The 19,414-nt window shown below is 41.3% G+C and overlaps 2 protein-coding genes across 3 annotated transcripts in view; one reads left to right on the top strand and one right to left on the bottom strand.

Moving 5' to 3' along the window:
* Nucleotides 1-2,876: 2,876 nt before the first annotated feature.
* st6gal2b (ST6 beta-galactosamide alpha-2,6-sialyltranferase 2b) overlaps nucleotides 2,877-19,414 on the top strand; it is a 19,538-nt gene continuing 3,000 nt past the window's right edge. Inside the window, exons 1-5 of one of the 2 annotated variants that reach the window (XM_052140979.1) lie at nucleotides 2,877-3,136; nucleotides 10,473-11,181; nucleotides 13,632-13,729; nucleotides 13,826-13,927; nucleotides 14,882-15,056. In XM_052140979.1, the coding sequence (XP_051996939.1) occupies nucleotides 10,515-11,181; nucleotides 13,632-13,729; nucleotides 13,826-13,927; nucleotides 14,882-15,056 (1,042 nt within the window). In that variant the 5' untranslated portion in view covers nucleotides 2,877-3,136; nucleotides 10,473-10,514. Of the gene's footprint in view, nucleotides 3,137-3,814; nucleotides 3,936-10,472; nucleotides 11,182-13,631; nucleotides 13,730-13,825; nucleotides 13,928-14,881; nucleotides 15,057-19,414 lie in introns of those variants that run through there. The other variant, XM_052140980.1, reaches the window with a different exon arrangement.
* tmtops2a (teleost multiple tissue opsin 2a) overlaps nucleotides 16,393-19,414 on the bottom strand; it is a 26,958-nt gene continuing 23,936 nt past the window's right edge. Inside the window, exon 4 of the mRNA XM_052140984.1 lies at nucleotides 16,393-17,859. Within this exon, the coding sequence (XP_051996944.1) occupies nucleotides 17,671-17,859 (189 nt within the window). The 3' untranslated portion in view covers nucleotides 16,393-17,670. The remainder of the gene's footprint in view (nucleotides 17,860-19,414) is intronic.

Genomic DNA, 19,414 nt, shown 5'->3' with positions numbered 1-19,414 from the left:
TTGTGACATAAACTGAAAAATCATTTTCAAACAATACAGCCATGTTTAAAAATGTTTAATCATTTTTGTTTGTAATAATAAATGGCATACAAAAGTTTCTAGACCGACTCATAATAAGATCATTTAATCTCAAAACACATTTTGCTGACCTTTTTATAAGAAAAATAGACGTAGAGAATCACCGTAGTGTCTACGTCAATCCCTGTTATATCATAACAAGAACAGTCGTTCTAGTAATGTAATGAACACACCGTCTTAGCCAGAACACTAGATCATAGGTGTGTTTATGTATGTAACAGCTTGCCTGTCCAATCTATGTTACTGACCTCATAAATATGCAATTACTGCAAGAACGTTAACCCAGTGTACAGCATGAAACCTGGAGGATGAAAACCTGGTTCATTAATGTTACATGAAATAAAGTATCTATTAATTTCATTTACCTAGGGTTAAGAATGACCCTGAATGACCTAAATACAAATGTGATTAATATAATATAAATACATGTGCATGAGTCGTGATATGACATTTTGTCCATCTTTAAATTATACGTTTTGCAAACTTTTAAAGGGTTGTTTTGGTTTAACTTTTAAAAAATAGAGAGTGACGCAAAAAAGAAAATGGCTTCACTCGCACTTGTAGTACCTGATGGAAAGGGATTTGTTTAAATGGTTACATATTATATTTGGAAATGTACAGTATAAGGATATCAAGCGTGCCCTCTGGAGTGTGTTGGCAAGGTGAGTAGCCATGACTCAAGAGCTTGAGGCAACCAATCACAAGGTGGCTTTGAAATAATTTATTGACCTTTACAAATGTAAAAAAGAACAAACAACTGCAACATAATGTCATAAATAAAGAACCGTAATCACCAACACAAAGAATGATTTCAGCATACTAGGGTTCTTCAGGGAAATTTGATACCAAATAAAAACAATTTATTCATAAAGATCCTTTTATTTATGTTTTATTTAGATCCTTTAAAGAGACATCTTTTTTTTTTTAGAGTGTGGCTGTTCCTGTAATTCAGATGGTACTCGGTTAGTTGTCTCTTTTCCACACTCTGACACCGTGGAATGATCTCACATCACCGCAATGTGACATGCATTTTAGCAAAGCAATTGTTTGCCTTTTCTCCAAGACCACGTACCTAGGTTACAATATCAGTGAATGGCCTCAACCTTCCACAATCAAAGAACTACAGCAATGTTTAGGCTATGCCAATTTCTACCGCTGCATCATCAGAAGCTACAGTCTCATTGCAGCACCACTCATGTCATTGCTCGAGGGAAAACGTAACAAACTACCATGGAACAATGCCGCATACCAAGCCTTTGTCTCCCTCAAGTCAACCTTCATGCATTTTACATTTCATCCAAAGCGACTAATAGTGCACTTATTACTGGGACAATCCCCCCGGAGCAACCTGGAGTTAAGTGTCTTACTCAAGGACAAAATGGTGGTGACTGTGGGGGTCAAACCAGCAACCTCCTGATTACCAGTTATGTGCTTTAGCCCACTACGCCACCACCACTCTCATGACCGCTCCTATACTGAAACACCCCGACCTCAAGCTTCCTTTTGTCGTTGAAGAAGACACTTCTGATAGTGGAATTGGAGCGGTCCTGTCACCCCAGGCAAGCTTTAATTTTGTGCATTTTTCTCCAGAATGTTAAATTCTTCTGAACTAAACTATATTGTGGGGAACAAGGAATTACTTTCCATGAAGGCAGCACTTGAAGAGTGGCATCACTGGTTAGAGGGGGCAGTCCACCCGTTCCAAGTTATCACTGATCACAAGAACCTTGAATACATCAAGGCAGCCAAGAGACCGAATTCACGTCAAGCCTGTAACATCTGAGGTTGTTACCCATCCTACCAACCATCAGAGGAAGCCCTCTCCCGAATACTGATCTTGACCCATTTATTCACAGCACATTTCCTATTTACCACATGTATATATATATATATATATATAGCCATGCAGTTCCATCATTCTGCATGAAGTATTGTCATTTCCATTGCTATAGTTTATTGATGTTCATTTCCTGCTTTTCTGGATTTACTGCTTTTTGGATAACCCTTTGTTTTGTTTGCCTGGTTAGACTGCCTATTTGGATTATTGGATTTATCTGCCTGCTTTATGACGATATATGTCCATACAATACAAGTGCATGGTGACCAGAACTTTGAAGCCCCAAAATACACGCTTCTGAAGACATTTACCCACTGAAGTCTTATGGATTACTTTTATGCTGACTTTATTTGATTTGTAGAGCTCCAAAGTTCTGGCTACCATTCACTTGCACCTACCAGACCTACCAAGATGAGATATTCTTCCCTTTTATAGATTTTGTTGTGTTTTTTATGTGTGTGTGTGTGTGTGTGTGTGAGCGTGTATTTATCACTTTGTGGGGACCAAATGTCCCCATAAGGATAGTAAAACCCGAAATGTTTGACCTTGTGGGGACATTTTGTCGGTCCCCATGAGGAAAACAGCTTATAAATCATACTAAATTATGTTTTTTGAAAATGTAAAAATGCAGAAAGTTTTCTGTGAGGGTTAGGTTTAGGGGTAGGGTTAGGTTTAGGGGATAGAATATAAAGTTTGTACAGTATAAAAACCATTATGTCTATGGAAATTCCCCATAAAACATGGAAACACAACACGTGTGTGTGTGTGTGTGTGTGTGTGTGTGTGTGTGTGTGTGTGTGTGTGTGTGTGTGTTGGTGTTCGGTTTGTACCACGTGCTGATGGTTTCGGTTTCTGAGCTGAAAATAAATAAATATTAATATAAAATAGGCGTGAAGAATCTCACAGAAGGCGGGCTGAGTGGGGAGGTATGAACTGGAGGGATAAGGACATTTCCGCTGTCTCTCTCTCTCTCTCTCTCTCTCCCATAGCCAATTATAGCCCGAGCTCAACAATGATATCTGAATTGCGCAGACAAATATAAACAGCTAAAATGAAAGTAACGACAGAGAGAAAGTTTGGATCCAGGTTAGTTGGATCTAAGTTTTAGAGTAGTAAACGTTTACACGCGGACATTTGTACAGCAGTGAAATATAAACAGGTGCTGAACGGATCGGAGCGCGTTCTCGAAAGGCGGAATATCTGCACCGACCACACGGATCCGTAAGTGCACCGTTTCCGTGTCTGTTATTATGCATGCACAACTTTATTTGCTATTTTTATTCTGCGTAATATAAGAAATGTAGGTCACACTTTACAGTTTCCATCATACCCAGTAATCGAGAACTATATGCACTTAAAATATATTGATCTTGTAGTGTTCACAGCGTTACTGTTATTACTATGACATTTCATTTGAGTTTAAATTCAGTTATGCTGTTGCCTTGCACTTATACACTGTTTGAATGAAAATCTATGTAATGAAATGACTGTTTATTTGGGATTAAATCAGGAGAGAGGAAAAATGGGTCTGGAATCTGTGTCATTTTAAAAGGACTGAATCAGAATTCATCAGATTCTGTTCTTTAAAATAAAAATATGTACTCTCTCTCTCTCTCTCTCTCTCTCTATCTATATATATATATGGGGCTGATAATCGATTTTTTATTAATGGTGACTAATTAATCAAATTAATTGCATACAACTAGTATTTGCTGAGAAAGACCACCAAATAAAATTAATTAATATAAATAATGCATGCAGTGTTGTCGCTATGGGGGCCCAGGGGGGGCCATGCCCCCACCACTTTGACCACAGTTCAATCACCAAATGTCGGTACAGTGGGTGGACCTTTCAGATGGTCCCATATGACGAACTACAAACAATAAAACTACCCTGATTAGAATGAACAGTCTGTCCATGAAAGAAAGTCTCTAATAAAAGGGGAACGGATGATAATAGCGAGTGTTTGAACTTGAGCTCTTTATCACTCTGTTGAGAAGTTCACACCAGCAGAAGTCCTGTAAGTAAATTATAGGCTATTTGTTTATTATATACTATATTATTTAGCCTAAAATGTACAAAGTATCAATTCTCTTTGTCTTATTATTATTATTATTATTGCCATTATTTTCCTGATTTTTAGTTTAAGTTTGTTCATCAAATTTTAGTTTGGACTATTTATTTTAGTCAGAAGGGGAGACAAATGAATTTTCAAATAAAATAATTGCCTATTAACTGCTCGTCTTTGTTAGGAGGGAAAAGAGGTGATGTTATTTTCAGAGCTAAAAGGAAGTTGTTGTCCAAAGGTCAACAACTTGTGATTTAAATGTGATTTAAAAGGCATTTTCACTCAGAAAACAAAAATCATGATGCTGTCATCGGTGGCTAATTTCTGATAGCAATAGATAAGAGGAGAACATAAAAAATGTTACTATGAATTTGCGGACATTCTCAAGGCGGGACACTTGGAATTCGTGTTCAAGTAACATAAGAATACATTAGAAATATGTGCTAAGGACTATATAATGGCAGTTGTGTCACATTATTTCTGGTTAGTCTGATATGTGGCTATGATCTGGTGAACTGCATTGACTGCTGTGAAGGATTAGATTATATATGGTGCCTTTTGAATTTTGACTCCCAGACTGTATTTTAAAAGGCTCTGGACTGATCTGGGCCCCAATATCAACATTTTGATCTTAGTTTTTAAGAGCGTTTTCTGCTAGCAATTTTACAATTCTTCGCTATTACAGGCAGCTGTAATGTGTTGCCCTGTATGTTTGTGTCTATTTGTTTAATTAAATATTACATAGATGCTTCGTCCTGTTCTTGCCTCCTCCTTTCCCAACTTTACCCCGTTACAGTGTGCATTTTTTATATTTCGTTTTCACAAATTGCTCTGTTGGTCGAGATGAACGTTTCCAGGATCAGTGAAGACAGCAGAGGCCCTGTGTATGATCCTGCCAATGACAAGCATTAACTGAATCTAACGAGGTTAGCCATTATTTTGGAGCGCAAAATAAGGAGACGTGTGGAAGGTGCGCTTTAGGGACATTCACCAATACTCCCAAAAGTGATAACGGTAACAGCAACACAACATGTACGATACTACAAAATGCTTGGTGTGGGTGAGATCGCTTGGGTGTCTGAGATTAAGAGGAGCCGAGGATGAGGAGCCAGTTTGCTGACGTATGTATAATGATATTACATGATCATACAGTTTAGCTATCACAGAGTCTGCTTTTATTAAATAATTAAGGGTATACAGTTTAAGTCAGAAGTTTACATACACCTTAGACAAAAACATTTTCACAATTCCGGACATTTAATCGTAGAAACATTCCCTGTCTTCGGTCAGTTCGGATCACTTCTTTATTTTAAGAATGTGAAATGTCAGAATAATAGTCGATTATTTCAGCTTTTATTTCTTTCATCACATTCCCAGTGGGTCAGAAGTTTACAGACACTTTGTTAGTATTTGGCAGCATTGCCTTTAAATTGTTTAACTTGGGTCAAATGTTTTGGGGATCCTTCCACAACCTTCTCACAATAAGTTGCTGGAATTTTGTCCCATTCCTCCAGACAGAACTGGAGTAACTGAGTCAGGTTTGTCGGCCTCCTTGCTTCAGGACTTTGTGATGACACTCCAATACTTTTACTTTGTTGTCCTTAAGCCATTTAACCACAACTCTGCAGGTGTGCTTGGGGTCATTGTCCATTTGGAAGACCCATTTGTGACCGAGCTTTAACTTCCTGTCTGATGTCTTGAGATGTTGCTTCAATATATCCACATCATGTTCCTTCCTCATGATGTCATCATCTATTTTGTGAAGTGCACCAGTCCCTCCTGCAGCACCCCCACAACATGATGCTGCACCCCCATGCTTCACGGTTGGGATGCTGTTCTTCACCCTTTTCCCTCCAAAAATAACGATGGTCATTATGGACAAACAGTAACATTTTTGTTTCATTAGACCGGAGGACATTTCTCCAGAAGTCAGATCTTTGTCCCCATGTGCACTTGCAAACTGTATTCTGGCTTTATTATGGTGGTTTTGGAGCAGCGGCTTCTTCCTTGCTGAGCACCTTTCAGGTGATGTCCATATAGGACTGGTTTTGCTGTGGATCTAGATACTCGTCCACCTGTTTCCTCCAGCATCTTCACAAGGTCCTTTGCTGTTGTTCTGGGATTGATTTGCACTTTTCACACAAACTACATTCATCTCTAGGAGACAGAATGCGTCTCCTTCCTGAGCGGTGTGATGACTGTGTGGTCACATGGTGTTTATACTTGTGTACTATTGATGTACAGATGAACGTGACACCTTCAGGTGTTTGGGAATTGCTCCCAAGGATGAACCAGACTTGTGGAGGTCCACACTTGTTTTTCTGAGGTCTTGGCTAATTTCTTTTGATTTTCCCATGATGTGAAGCAAAGAGGAACTGGGTTTGAAGGTAGGCCTTAAAATACATCCACAGGTACACCTCCAATTCAGTACACCTCCTATCAGAAGCTAATTGGCTAACTGTCTAAAGGCTTGACATCATTTTCTGGAATTTTCCAAGTTGCTTAAAGGCACAGTTCACTTAGTGTGTGTAAACTTCTTACCCGCTGGAATTGTGATATGGTCAATTAAAAGTGAAACAATCGGTCTGTAAACAATTGATGGAAGAATGACTTGTGTCAGCACAAAGTAGGTGTCCGAAATGACCTGCCAAAACTTTAGTTTACTAATATGAAATCTGTTGAGTGGTTAAAAAATGTGTTTGAATAATTTCAACCTAAGTGTATGTAAACTTCTGACTTCAACTGTAAAAAAGAAGACGAGCATGGCTACTCATCTGTTGACTTATTAATTTTCTTTTAAGATTTTATTTTTCTGACATTTGACAGATTCAGGTTTCGAAGGCAGGCTGTGTGATTACATGACTGCATACATCATTCATAACATCAGTGTGTTGCTGCCAGTAATTGCATGATAATAAATCAAACAGAATGTACACGATTAAAAAGAAAGTGTGGAAAATTTGTGCACCGTTTCTGCTGGTTATACTTGGTTTTAATTTAAGCGTAAACATGAAGTTTAGTGCACAATTCTGTGTTATTTTAGTTGAGTAGGTTGCCTGAATTATTCAGCTTTATATATAGGCTACGTCCTTCTCATCCGTATCACTGCTTGCATGTTGATAGCAGATATTCTGAAGAAGGTTCATGAGGTCTTTTCTTCTTTATTTCATGGCAGGTTTTTTTAATTGTGTTTAAAAGCTTTTCATATTTAAAATTCTCCTCCGCTGTGGAACGCCTTTGCTGGCATAGGTGTTTGTTTTTCTCAGTGGTACTGGGCACAGGCCAAGAATGAAGGACTAAGAGACAGCACAGCAGGTTAAATTATTTATTTCTTTTAATTTGTGATTGTAGTCACTTAATGGTTAAGGGTCTTAGCTAAATCACCTGGGGGTATTCCAGAAAGCAGGTTTAGACACTTACCCGGTAAGTTTACTGAAAGTAAGCAGCTGTCCCCAGCTTTCGGTTCCAAAAATGGAGCATCAGCATTTTGCTAAAAATCTTAAATTGTGTTCTGCTGAAGAAAGGCATACACATCCGGGATGGCATCAGTGTAAGTTAATAATGAGAAAATTTTCATTTTGGGGTGAACTATTCCTTTAATACAACGACACCATCAGCAACTGTGGGAAATTAAAGATGATATGATGCTAATTCAAAGTAAGTTTTCACAAATCCCAATATTAAACTGGGTGCATCAAATAGTATAAAAAATAAAAGAAGTACATACAGCTCCCTATCTGGGAACGTTGTGTCGATGAGTTGACATTAGGGGTCGCTGCAGCGGAGCCCAGACAGCTCTGATCTTGAGAAAAGGAAAATGAAAATTGGCGTGTAGAATTTTCATGCCACTCCCCCGGACATACGGGTATAAAAGGAGTGACGCTGCGAACACACATCAGATATCTTCTTTGGAGCCGAGCGAGCAAGTCAGAGAGCTGAATTCCTCTGCTGCACCATTCATCTCTACACGCTGTTGGATCTACGATGCTTCCAGCGGTTCTCCCCCTCGCACACTACGTTGTGCTGAGCAAACACCCCTGGGCGCCTCAGCAGCAGAAAAAGTTCAAATATCGTTTATATATATTTAGATATACCTGCCTATATATACATATATATATATATATATATATATATATATATATATATATATATATAAACACACAAAAAGATTGTCCTAGGTCCTATTTTCTCTAAAAGAGTGGCGCAAACGGAAAGCGTCTTTTTCAAGATGCCTTTTCATTTGTGTTTATTTCCTGGTTGCGGTCGATGTCTCTCCCCGTCTGATGGCCACGATCGCTGCCTTTCGTGTCTGGGTTGAGTCAGCATTCGTGGATGGTTCATGTCCTCACTGCGAGGAAATGACCATGGCTACGTTGTGGTCGCGGCTCGCCCTTGTAAGAACGCAAGCCATCCCAGCGGCTCCCTGACTCGGTCCTTCTACCTACGGGTATGAGGCTGGGTCGGTTAGCACTGGGGGCGATATGGGGACCTCAGTGGGAGACTCTATGCCTTTAGACAATAAAAACCACTTGACTTGACTTGAGGTCATGGCGTGGGTTCTCGGGCAGGCGTTGTCCATCTCTGGCTCAACCTGGTCGAGTCGCGAGAGGCTGACAAGGTGCTTTTCCTTGATGCCCCCATCTCCCAGGTTGGGCTGTTTGGCGACACCGTTGGAGACTTCGCCCGGCAGTTCTCAACGGTGAGGAAGCATATCCTGCCCAGGCGGAGCCACAGACTCTCCATTCCGTCTGCTCATCGCCCAGGGCATCCCCTTGCGGTGCCAACACCGACATCAGCCGGCCCCAGCGCGGAGATACCTGCAGGACTGCAACGCCAACCGACAAAAATCTTCCTACCCCATCCCGTTCGGGCAGTTTTTTTACGATTACTTTTTTGGGCCCGCGACTGCATTGGCATATCAACTGCCTCGAGTTGCTGGCGGTACTACTTGCCCTGAGGAGGCTATTGGCGTTGATCCGTACGGACAACACAGCGATGGTTGCGTATATCAACCGCCAAGGCAGCCTATGCTCTCGCCGTATGTCACGTTACCTACCACGACGCTGCTCCGCACGATGTGCTTCTGCTCCTAACCGTGTGTTGTATTCCGCTTCATACCGCTTCATACCTTCCAGTGTGTTGGGAGTAATTATGCGATGGCTTGCTGCACTGGCTATGAGGCACACAAAGGTCTGCCCATCTCGCACCGCCAGTCTGCGTAACTCAATTCAGCTCTCGTGGCTTTTTCCATTGGGACCCCTAGTGTCAACTCATCGACACAACGTCGAGTAAGTGACAGATAGGGAACGTCTCGGTTACTGATATAACTTCCATTCCCTGATGGAGGGAACGAGACGTTGTGTCCCTCCTGCCACAACACTGAACCAACCGCTGAAATGGCTGGGACATTGGCTCGGCTACTCAGTGCGTTACCTGATGTGTGTCTAATGTCATTAGAGTTTAATGTGATCTCATGTTACATTAATGACATCAAACAACTATTCGACAATGAAAATGTTTGTCGATAATGTTTTATTGTACGTCGACTAATCGTTTCAGCCCTAGTCACAGATAATACAAAATTTGAATTACTTTGCATCTACACAAAAACACAGGTTAGCCCAACAATATTCCCTCAAAATGTTTCCCCAGTAGTCTTACAGAGAGTCTGAACGAACGTTTTCATATTGAACGTTGTTGCTTATTTGCAAGTTCCCAGTTGATCTATGATTATAGACTATATGCCCACTGTTTTAGCCATCTGGGTTCAGGAAGTATTTTCCCCATTCATTTCTTCTATAGACTTTCCATATCATCCTCCATAATAGAGTTGTGAGCCATGAACCAAACCAACCAGCTCCAAGGTGAATCACAACATCACAAACGTATTGGAAAATGGGAAAAAAGACAAAGTTTCAGATGTATGTACTGTCTATCACGAGGGCACGAACTACAATCCCATGAAGCATTGTGAATGATGTTGTTGAATTAAAAATGTAAAACTGTTGATTTTAGGTTGTTGTTTATAAGTATAGAAACAATATAGGTTATGTTTATTTATATTCTAATATATACTAATGCATACAGTATGGAACATAGGGCTTTCCTATAATAATTTTTTTGCAAACTGATTTCACGTGCCGCATTCTACGTTTTACTGCAGTTTTCTGATGATAAACAGGCGATGCAAAAACGTATTCACTATTACACAAATCCCGACTACAATGGCTGATTGTGACTTTAAATTCAAAACATGTTTTTCTCTATTACTCACACTATTACTGTGTTGTGATATATATAAAAAAAGATGCTTTTACACTAATTTGAGAGATTGAAATATGCGGCCCACATTCACTTTCAGTGTTTGGAAAAGAGTGGCCAGTATAATTCAGAAAGAAAAAAGGTCCTAGATTTTCGGGACAACCTGTGGGTGAATAAGTAATGAAATTATTTATCATTTTAATCTTATCTCTTTCTGTCTTCCTCCAGGATGAGTCTGGAATGGTGTACTGATAGTTCAGGCCTCATGCCATGAAGCATTCATATCAACTGCTGCTGGCCCTGCTGGTCTGGATGCTGCTCTTCCTTGCTGCCTTCATCTACCTTTTTAAATTCCAGGTGGACCATCCGCACATTTTCCTCACTGAATCTCAACACCCAGACTCTGTTCAGCATAATTACCGAAACAGTATGGCATCCCGTAACATCAGCTTAGGTTTGCATGCAGATAGGATGGGTCCTTTCCAGAGCAGGCGAGTGTTTCGACTTCCTCTTACTGGAGTTGAGCTGCTTCATTTTAGCCATGCTCGGACAGATTTTAGGAAGCACATTACAAATCCTCGGAAACGTTACTACAGAGATGAGACATGGTCGGTGGTTCGTGGTCTGTGGAAGGGACAAGGGTCCTTCAAAATGCTAAGTCAACCACTTCAGCAAGCCAGGAAAGACTATGTTCACAACAACATGCACAAAGTTCTCTACAAAGGCCAACAAAAGGCAGATAGGAATAGGCAGGATTTATTGTGTCAGATAAAACAGAAAGCCCAATTCCAGACTCTAGATAGCTCTGAGCAGCCCTTTGCTCGTCTAGGCTTTCAACGGCTGATTCCAGCTCAGCCCCTTCAGCAGGCGTACAGGACATGTGCTGTGGTAACATCGGCAGGGGCAATCATTAACTCATCACTGGGACAAGAAATTGGTGAGTTGGCCAGAAGAGATATGCAAAAACGGTAGCCCTAAAATACAATTGGACAAAATGCAGACTTTGTACTTTTAAGTGGCCAATAGTTCACATTTTCTACTCTCTTGTTCTCACTTGTTTTTACTTTCTTTCAATTTCTCTCATCCATACTTCCTTTTTCTCCCTCCTCGTGAGTCCTTTATTTGGTCTGCTTTTGAATAGAGGCATTGACGCACAAGGCCTGATTGTTGAATGTGTTAGAACATGAAAACTGCAGCTGACAGCCAATGACAAATAACTATGAGAGCGATGTTCCCTGTTTACTAGAAGCCCTTAAATAGCATTGTGCCCTGCCTCATTGTCAGACAGAATCAGAGTGCTGCCAATTGAAAACCTTCAGTGTCTTGACTTTCCCTCATGCCATCCCAGATGTGTATGACTTTCTTTCTTCGGCAGAACACAATTGAAGTTCCTAAACATAATTTCGGGAGGAACAAGTCCATCTAATCTTTCAATTAACAGCCAGAGTATATAAGCAGCTGTTTACCTCTCTTCTGTCTCAGCTGTTTCCAGCATCCCTCCACCTCCCCAACTCCACCTTTACCCTAGCCATCTTGCCCCACTTAATCATCTCCTATTAATAGTCCCGGGGAGATACTTCAGAGCTCGAGTTGAAGCTGCTTCATCGAGCCCCTCCTCTGTGGACAGCAAGCCAAATAAGTTTAACCTTAATAGCTCAAAGATTCTATGGGCAAATTAAATAATTTCAGCTCTGTAGGTCCATACAATGCAAGTGAATGGTGAACAGAACTCCACATAAAAGCAGCATAAAAGTAGTCCAGAGGACTCCATTGGTTTAATTCATATCTTCTGAAGTGAGATGAGCCTGTTTTTACTCTAAAGCTCCACTTTAACTTTGAGAGCATGAGAGCAGGGCGTGACAGCTATAGAGAAAGTTTAGGAAGTGAGTCTATACAAAAAGTTCACTGTTTATTGTTATTTGATGTCAGGTAAGCTCTCAGATGAGGCGTGCACTGCAATGTGAATTGTCTTTTGCTGCCCTCTTGTGTTTACTGAATCTCTTGAATGCAAAAGTGATTGCTCATAATGAACAGTAGACAGATGCTTTGATTATTCAGGTGTAATGTACCTGCCCATCAAATGTGTCCAAAACTGTAACATTTTTGCCTTACAACACTATGAGTAATACCCAAGGAAGTCCATAACACCTGGTGAAAGCTATCCAATAGCATTCCCATTCATCTTAGTGGCAGTGGCTTGGCTGGTGTAGGACCCCTCAGAAGTACACAATTTTAAATATGCCATATTTGCTTGTAGGTTCAGTTTTTATTGAGCCAGTCACCTAAGGTGCACTTGTCGAAAATGTGATTTATTTCTCTCAGGTGTAAGAAAATTACTTCCTGACAAGGGTTATTGACTAATGGCACCACAAGAATGTGCACAGTCCCAAGTACTCCACTAGTAGTCAGTACACTCCATTACAAGTCAATTTTACACTTTTAAGAGCCCTCTAAAATGGGCACTATTAAATAATGTACAGATTTTGCTCTTATGGAATGAAATTGGTACTTTTATTCACCAAAGTGGCATTCAAATGATCACAATGTATATTCAGGACATTAAAAACGTGAAAAATTACTATTACAATTGATAAAAAATCTTAAACTACTTCAAAGAGTTCTCATCAATAATCCTCCATGTGCAGCAATGACAGCTTTGCAGATCCTTGTTATTCTGTCTGTCAGTTTGTCCAGATACTCCGGTGACCTTTCACCCCACACTTCCTGTAGCACTTGACCTTTCACCCCACACTTCCTGTAGCACTTGACCTTTCACCCCACACTTCCTGTAGCAATTGACCTTTCACCCCACACTTCCTGTAGCACTTGACCTTTCACCCCACACTTCCTGTAGCACTTGCCATAGATGTGACTCTGTCTTGTCGGGCACTTCTCACACACCTCACAGTCTAACTGATCCCACAAAAGCTCAATGGGGTTCAGATCCGTAACACTCTTTTCCAATTATCTGTTGTCCAATGTCTGTGTTTCTTTGCCCACTCGAACCTTTTCTTTTTGTTTTTCTGTTTCAAAAGTGTCTTTTTCTTTGCAATTCTTCCCATAAGGCCTCCTGAGTCTGCTGTTTTTTACATCAGTAATGTCCTGTATATACTTTGTGATCAGTTGAATGCCACTTTGGTGAATTAAAGTGCCAATGTACTTCCGAAGTCTGTACATTATTGCAAACTTTTGGCCGCCAGTGTTTTACCAGCATTTACCAGAAGGGGCAGACTGGGTCATGCTAACAGTCCTTGTAGGTATTAGCCTGTCTTTGGCATTTAATCTTAAAAAAATAAAAAAACATCATTAGAAGATTTGTCACCACACATTGTACATGAATATGATTTTAATAGTGCTTTTGATTGACATCTGTTTTTCCCATTCTAGATTCCCATGATGCAGTGCTGCGTTTCAATAATGCCCCCTCCGAGGGCTATGAAAGAGATGTGGGCAGCAAGACAACCATTCGTATCATTAACTCTCAGGTGAGTGTAATTTGCAGTAGTATACCCAGAAACAGTCATTCTCTTTCTGTCTGCCTGCTGGGGATAAATGGGCATGTCCTTTTACTTTTCTAACAGATTCTAGCAAAACCCCAACACAAATTCAACAGCAGTTCACGCTATAAGAATATGACTTTGGTAGCCTGGGATCCTGCTCCTTATAATGTTGACCTGGAGAAGGTGAGTAATCCACAGTGTTTCAATACAAGTTCAGCTCAGTCGACAGCATTTGTGGCATGATGTTGATTACCATTAAAAATATATTTCGACTCGTTCCTCCTTTTCTTTAAAAAAGCACAAATGTGTGTTACAGTGAGGCACTTCCAATGGAAGTCAATGGGGGCCATTTTTTTTAAAACACAGAAATGTGAAGCTTATCATTTTATAAAAGCACTTACATTAATCATGTTTACATGCATATTGTTTATGTTTTGTGTCTATAATTTTGAAAAAGTGAGTATTTTAACGTTCACAAATTGGCCCCATTGACTTCCAGTGTAAGTGCCTCACTGGAACACACATTTGTGCTTTTTTTTAAGGAAAAGGAGGAACGAGTCAAAATAAATTTTTGTGGTAATCAACATTATGCCACAAATGCTGTCGACTGAGCTGAACTTGTATTGAACCCGGAACATTCCTTTAATCTGATGGCATTCAGCCCTATTGTGTTGTGTCATCAGCTAAAAAATACAGTATTGTGTATTTGCAGTGTAATAATTTGGCAAAACGAGAGCCGTTCAGGCAGCCATTTTGTTTCTTTTGTCTTTCTAATATAAGATGGTAACTTCATGTTTGTCCGTTTGTTTTCTGATACAAACTAGAGCTGCAAATTTGAGAGGCATACCGATAGAGGACGATGAAAAAGAGTGGATGGGACCTTACGTTCCAAGTAGTCTCCTTCAGTATGATTGGTTAGTGGTATGATCGCCCTCATCTGCCCAAAATGGGAAATGGCAATTTGCACAATCTGATCACAAGGTGTCTTGTGTGCATTTGCCCCTAGCTTTTAAAGTGGTCTAGTGCTGTCCGACTGTCATCCATCCGATCACCAAAAATCAAGTGCCAAGACTAAAGGGGGCTCAAGTGTCAGAACGTTCTTTTGAATATGACGTTTTCTTCTTTTCTCGTCCACAGTGGTACAAGCATCCTGATTTTGACTTGTTTACTCCATACATTGCACACAGACAGAAGTTCCCTGAGCAGCCCTTTTATATCATTCATCCTTCCTTTATCTGGAGACTCTGGGATATAGTGCAAAGCAACATGAAGGAGATCATTCAGCCCAACCCTCCTTCCTCCGGATTTATAGGTGAGTCCCTTTTTCTCACACACGCACATATACAGTATACAGTACACACACAGTGTATCCACTTTATCAAGCTCACACTCAGCACAATTGCTGTGCTCAGGGCTGGACTGGTAATCTGGCATACCGGACATTTTCCCGGTGGGCCGGCACACTTTTGGGCCGATCAGAGGAGCAATGGCCATCGGGAGAAACGAGGGGTCCGGTGGGTCGTGTTCCGAATGGGCATAGATAAGCTAAAATGAGAACGGACCAGACCGGACCACAAAACGGCGCTGCAATATGCACAAAAGGACAGCAACATATATAGTGCTGGATGCAATTTGCATGGGGCATTTCCCTAACTTGTGGGTTGGTTCTGAGTGCTAGGTTATCGAGGTTGGGAATGAGATTTGTGAATTTAGCTCAACCTATAGTAAGCCTGATTTATAAATAAAGGAGGCATGTTTGTGGTCAAAGGATTGACGACCAGTTCATTTAAATACTCAGCACTATATCAGCGCGTTTAGTGCCTAGATAAGCTTGCTACAAAAATGCTACAATTTGACAAATAATATTTTTTTTATGTCTATATATATATATATATATATCCAATGTGTAACTCTTGATAATATCTAGGAATTAAGTTTGTAACGCCATTGGCTTAAAGAGATCAGATGATGCATAGAGCACTGGAGCCATCTACTGGACATACTTGTCATTTCATGTTATTGTTTTTTTTTTAATTATAATTTTTATGTCAGGATGTCACCAGTGACCACCAATGCATGACAAAATGTGATGTTTTGACACTTTTTTTTACTTTTTTAAGTAAAGTTAACAAAAAAATAGCTTTTTTTATTTGAAAATAACAAGAGGGCACTCGGCTAACTCACAGACACAGTGCCCATGGGAGCATAGAGCACATGCATTCATCTGCATGCAATACACGCAAACTTGCATGCGCACACACACACTCACTCACTCGCACGCACGCAATCACACACACACGCACTCACTCACACACGCACTCACACACACACACACGCACGCACTCACACACGCACTCACATGCACACACACACACACACACACTTACACGCACGCACTCACACATGCACGCACACACACACTCACGCACACACACGCACGCACGCACGCCACACACACACACTCACGCACGCGCGCGCACACACACACTCACGCACGCACACACACACACTCACTCACGCGCGCGCACACACACACACACGCACGCGCACGCACGCACGCACGCGCGCGCGCACACACACACACACACTCACGCACGCACGCACGCACACACACACACGCGCGCGCACACACACACACACACACACACACTCACGCGCGCGCGCACACACACACACACACACACGCACGCACGCACACACACACACACACTCTGTTCCTTGTTGTCTCCCTTGCAAGTTAATTTCTGAATCTTAATGAGCGAATTAAGCTTGATCTTAAAAATCACAGGGGGAAGTTCACTACAAATAAATTGTGTCCGCTCATAACATTTTACAGCACTTGCTGTATGCATTGTTTAGGCACCCGATTCACTAGCAGAATTATGCAAATCAGGTTACACCACAAACACACCCACATATATAGTGCTGGATGCAATTTGCATGGGGCATTTCCCTAACTTGTGGGTTGGTTCTGAGTGCTAGGTTATCGAGGTTGGGAATGAGATTTGTGAATTTAGCTCAACCTATAGTAAGCCTGATTTATAAATAAAGGAGGCATGTTTGTGGTCAAAGGATTGACGACCAGTTCATTTAAATACTCAGCACTATATCAGCGCGTTTAGTGCCTAGATAAACTGGATTGGGATTGTTAGTGAATAAGACATTGTTTGGTGTGTTGCAACTCCCACAGACACACAGGGAAATAACAAATGTTATGGCAGTGAGTTTTTGGGTAGTTGCTTTATTTGCATGTTTGATTCACATATAATCAAGGCTTGTGCACATCAGTGCTGTGAATACAAGTTGATGCTCTCAGAGGATCAACATTCCTAAACCCACCAAACATCAGTGCTGCTCTTAAAGGCAAAGTCCAATATTGCTCCTACTTACAGGGTACTACAACAACAGATAACATATGTTCCAATGTAGAAATGGCAATTGTTTTGTGGAGCTTTTAAAGGGATTTGAGTGTGATTATTTTAGATGTTACATCCACGCCGCTAGGTGTCAGTATAAGTCCATGTTTAAATGGTTTGGGAACAAGTAATGTAAACCTGCACACAACCCAAACATACCCATAGTCACGAGTCACCATTGGCTGTTTGCACTTTGCAAAGCCTTGCATTTTGTAACATTTATATTGAGAAGGTTGCACCAGTCCAGGAACCATTCTAGGCTCACACAAATACAAATACTGACTGAAAATGAGCAATGTATGTGTCACGAGTCAGACTACACTTTGCCATCACAGGACTAACAGAATGAAAGTGACTGTAGAGATCACATTGGGGATCGAGCAACAGTTCAGCGTTTCTGCTTTGATGGTTAGGCACTCAACAACACTACATGGGTTACTTTTGTCATCGCTTGGGAAATTACTCAAATTTGGAGTTGGAAAATAAGGATGTGATTTTGGGTGGATTGGTTCATTCTGATCCGGGGATGCTGCACTCATGTTGGTTGAGACCACTGGAAGGGGGTGCGGTGCCAGCCACAGTATTGCGATAAACCCTACGGTTGAGCTGAATGACTGTAGTTCTTGAAGGCATGGAAGAGTGTCCGTTCTCTAGAGAGCTGTGTTTGCAATGAAACAGGATGAGGAAACACCTGTAGAACTGCACAAAATCACAAACATTAGTACTCTTATTTTCTCAGAGGCACAACAGAACAACAGCCACTTAAAGGGACAGTTCACTCAAAAATGATCATTCGCTCATTATATACTCACCCTTATGTTGTCTCAGAATGGGATGACTTCTACAGAACACAAAGATATTTTGAGGGTGTATGAGGTGTTTTTGTCCATTCAGAGTTAGCCAGTGAGGTTCAAAACTTTTAAGCTCCAAAAAGAACATAAAGACAGCACAAAAGTACGACTCATGGGGTGTAATGCATGTGTTTTGAAGTGGAACAATCACTTTGGGCCGGAAACAGACCAACATTTAAATCCCAATTCACTATAAAACTCTACATCCACAGTTTCCTTGGTGCATTCAAGAAAGAAGCTCATTTAGACACTTCCTCACACTTGATGCATGCACAGAACCAAAGTCCCTTTCAGAGCAAATCCGTCCACTCGGACGCCATCTCGGGAATGCTCCCTAGCAGCTGTTTCAGACCCAAATCTCCAAAATGGTTGGTCAAGATCATGATCAAAGACCATTTATCATCAGCAGTGAAATCTGACACTGATATTACTTTATAAATTGTGCTTCTGTAGCTTTGATCAAGCTAAAAAACGAGTTTTCAAGCTGGTCGAGTTAACGTGTATGCACGTTCGGCAATTGACTGACAGGCCATGCCTGTATCTAAAAGGTGATTGTCTCTTTTACCTGTAAAGCGGGACTTCCATTTCTACATACACGTTCCAGTTCCTCTCATTCATTTTAATACATGTGCTCAATCTCGGCCTAAACATTCTCTGGCAGAAGAATGTACAGAAATCAGATATAGTAGATTTCATGGCTAGTTGGGCTATTTTAAAAATGTATACACTAGTTAAAATGATAAAGTAGGGGTACACGTTATTTTTTTAATTGTACCTCTCCAAAAAGTTGTTTTATTGATGCACTGAATAATGATACCTGCATTGAGTACCTGGCAATTGCATGCTGCATCAAAGCATCAAGACTGCACCTTGTTCCAGTCGTCCCCTCCGCCGAGATTTATAAGATTAAGATTCAACTTTATTGTCATTTGTGCAGATTACAGGTACAGAGCCAATGAAACGCATTTGTTTTCACATACCCCAACTATGCTGGGATCAGAGCGCAGGGTCAGCCATGAAACAGCACCGGGGGGGAACGAGGCGACGTGGCCGTGGTCGCGCCGGAGGTCGCTCGCCCACCCCTCGCCCGCGTTGCCACAGTTGAGGACGGACCGCCGCGGTCCGCCTCGGGCGGGGAGACGTGGTCACCCCCGCCTCGGCCTCGCTCTATGTGGTTCGTTCCGTACAGCCTTCTCGCCCTCCGGAGCCTTCGGTAATGATCCTTCCGCAGGTTCACCCACGGAAACCTTGTTATGACTTTTACTTCCTCTAGATAGTCAAGTTTGATCGTCTTCTCGGCGCTCCGCCAAGGCCCGCAAGGAGCCCCGGCGGGGCCGATCCGAGGACCTCACTAAACCATCCAATCGGTAGTAGTGACGGGCGGTGTGTACAAAGGGCAGGGA

Source organism: Xyrauchen texanus, chromosome 13 (assembly GCF_025860055.1).
Source record: "Xyrauchen texanus isolate HMW12.3.18 chromosome 13, RBS_HiC_50CHRs, whole genome shotgun sequence".
Taxonomy (NCBI): Eukaryota; Metazoa; Chordata; class Actinopteri; order Cypriniformes; family Catostomidae; genus Xyrauchen; species Xyrauchen texanus.
The sequence above is the reverse complement of the archived record's forward strand: the minus strand, read 5'-3'. Positions and strand labels throughout refer to the sequence as shown.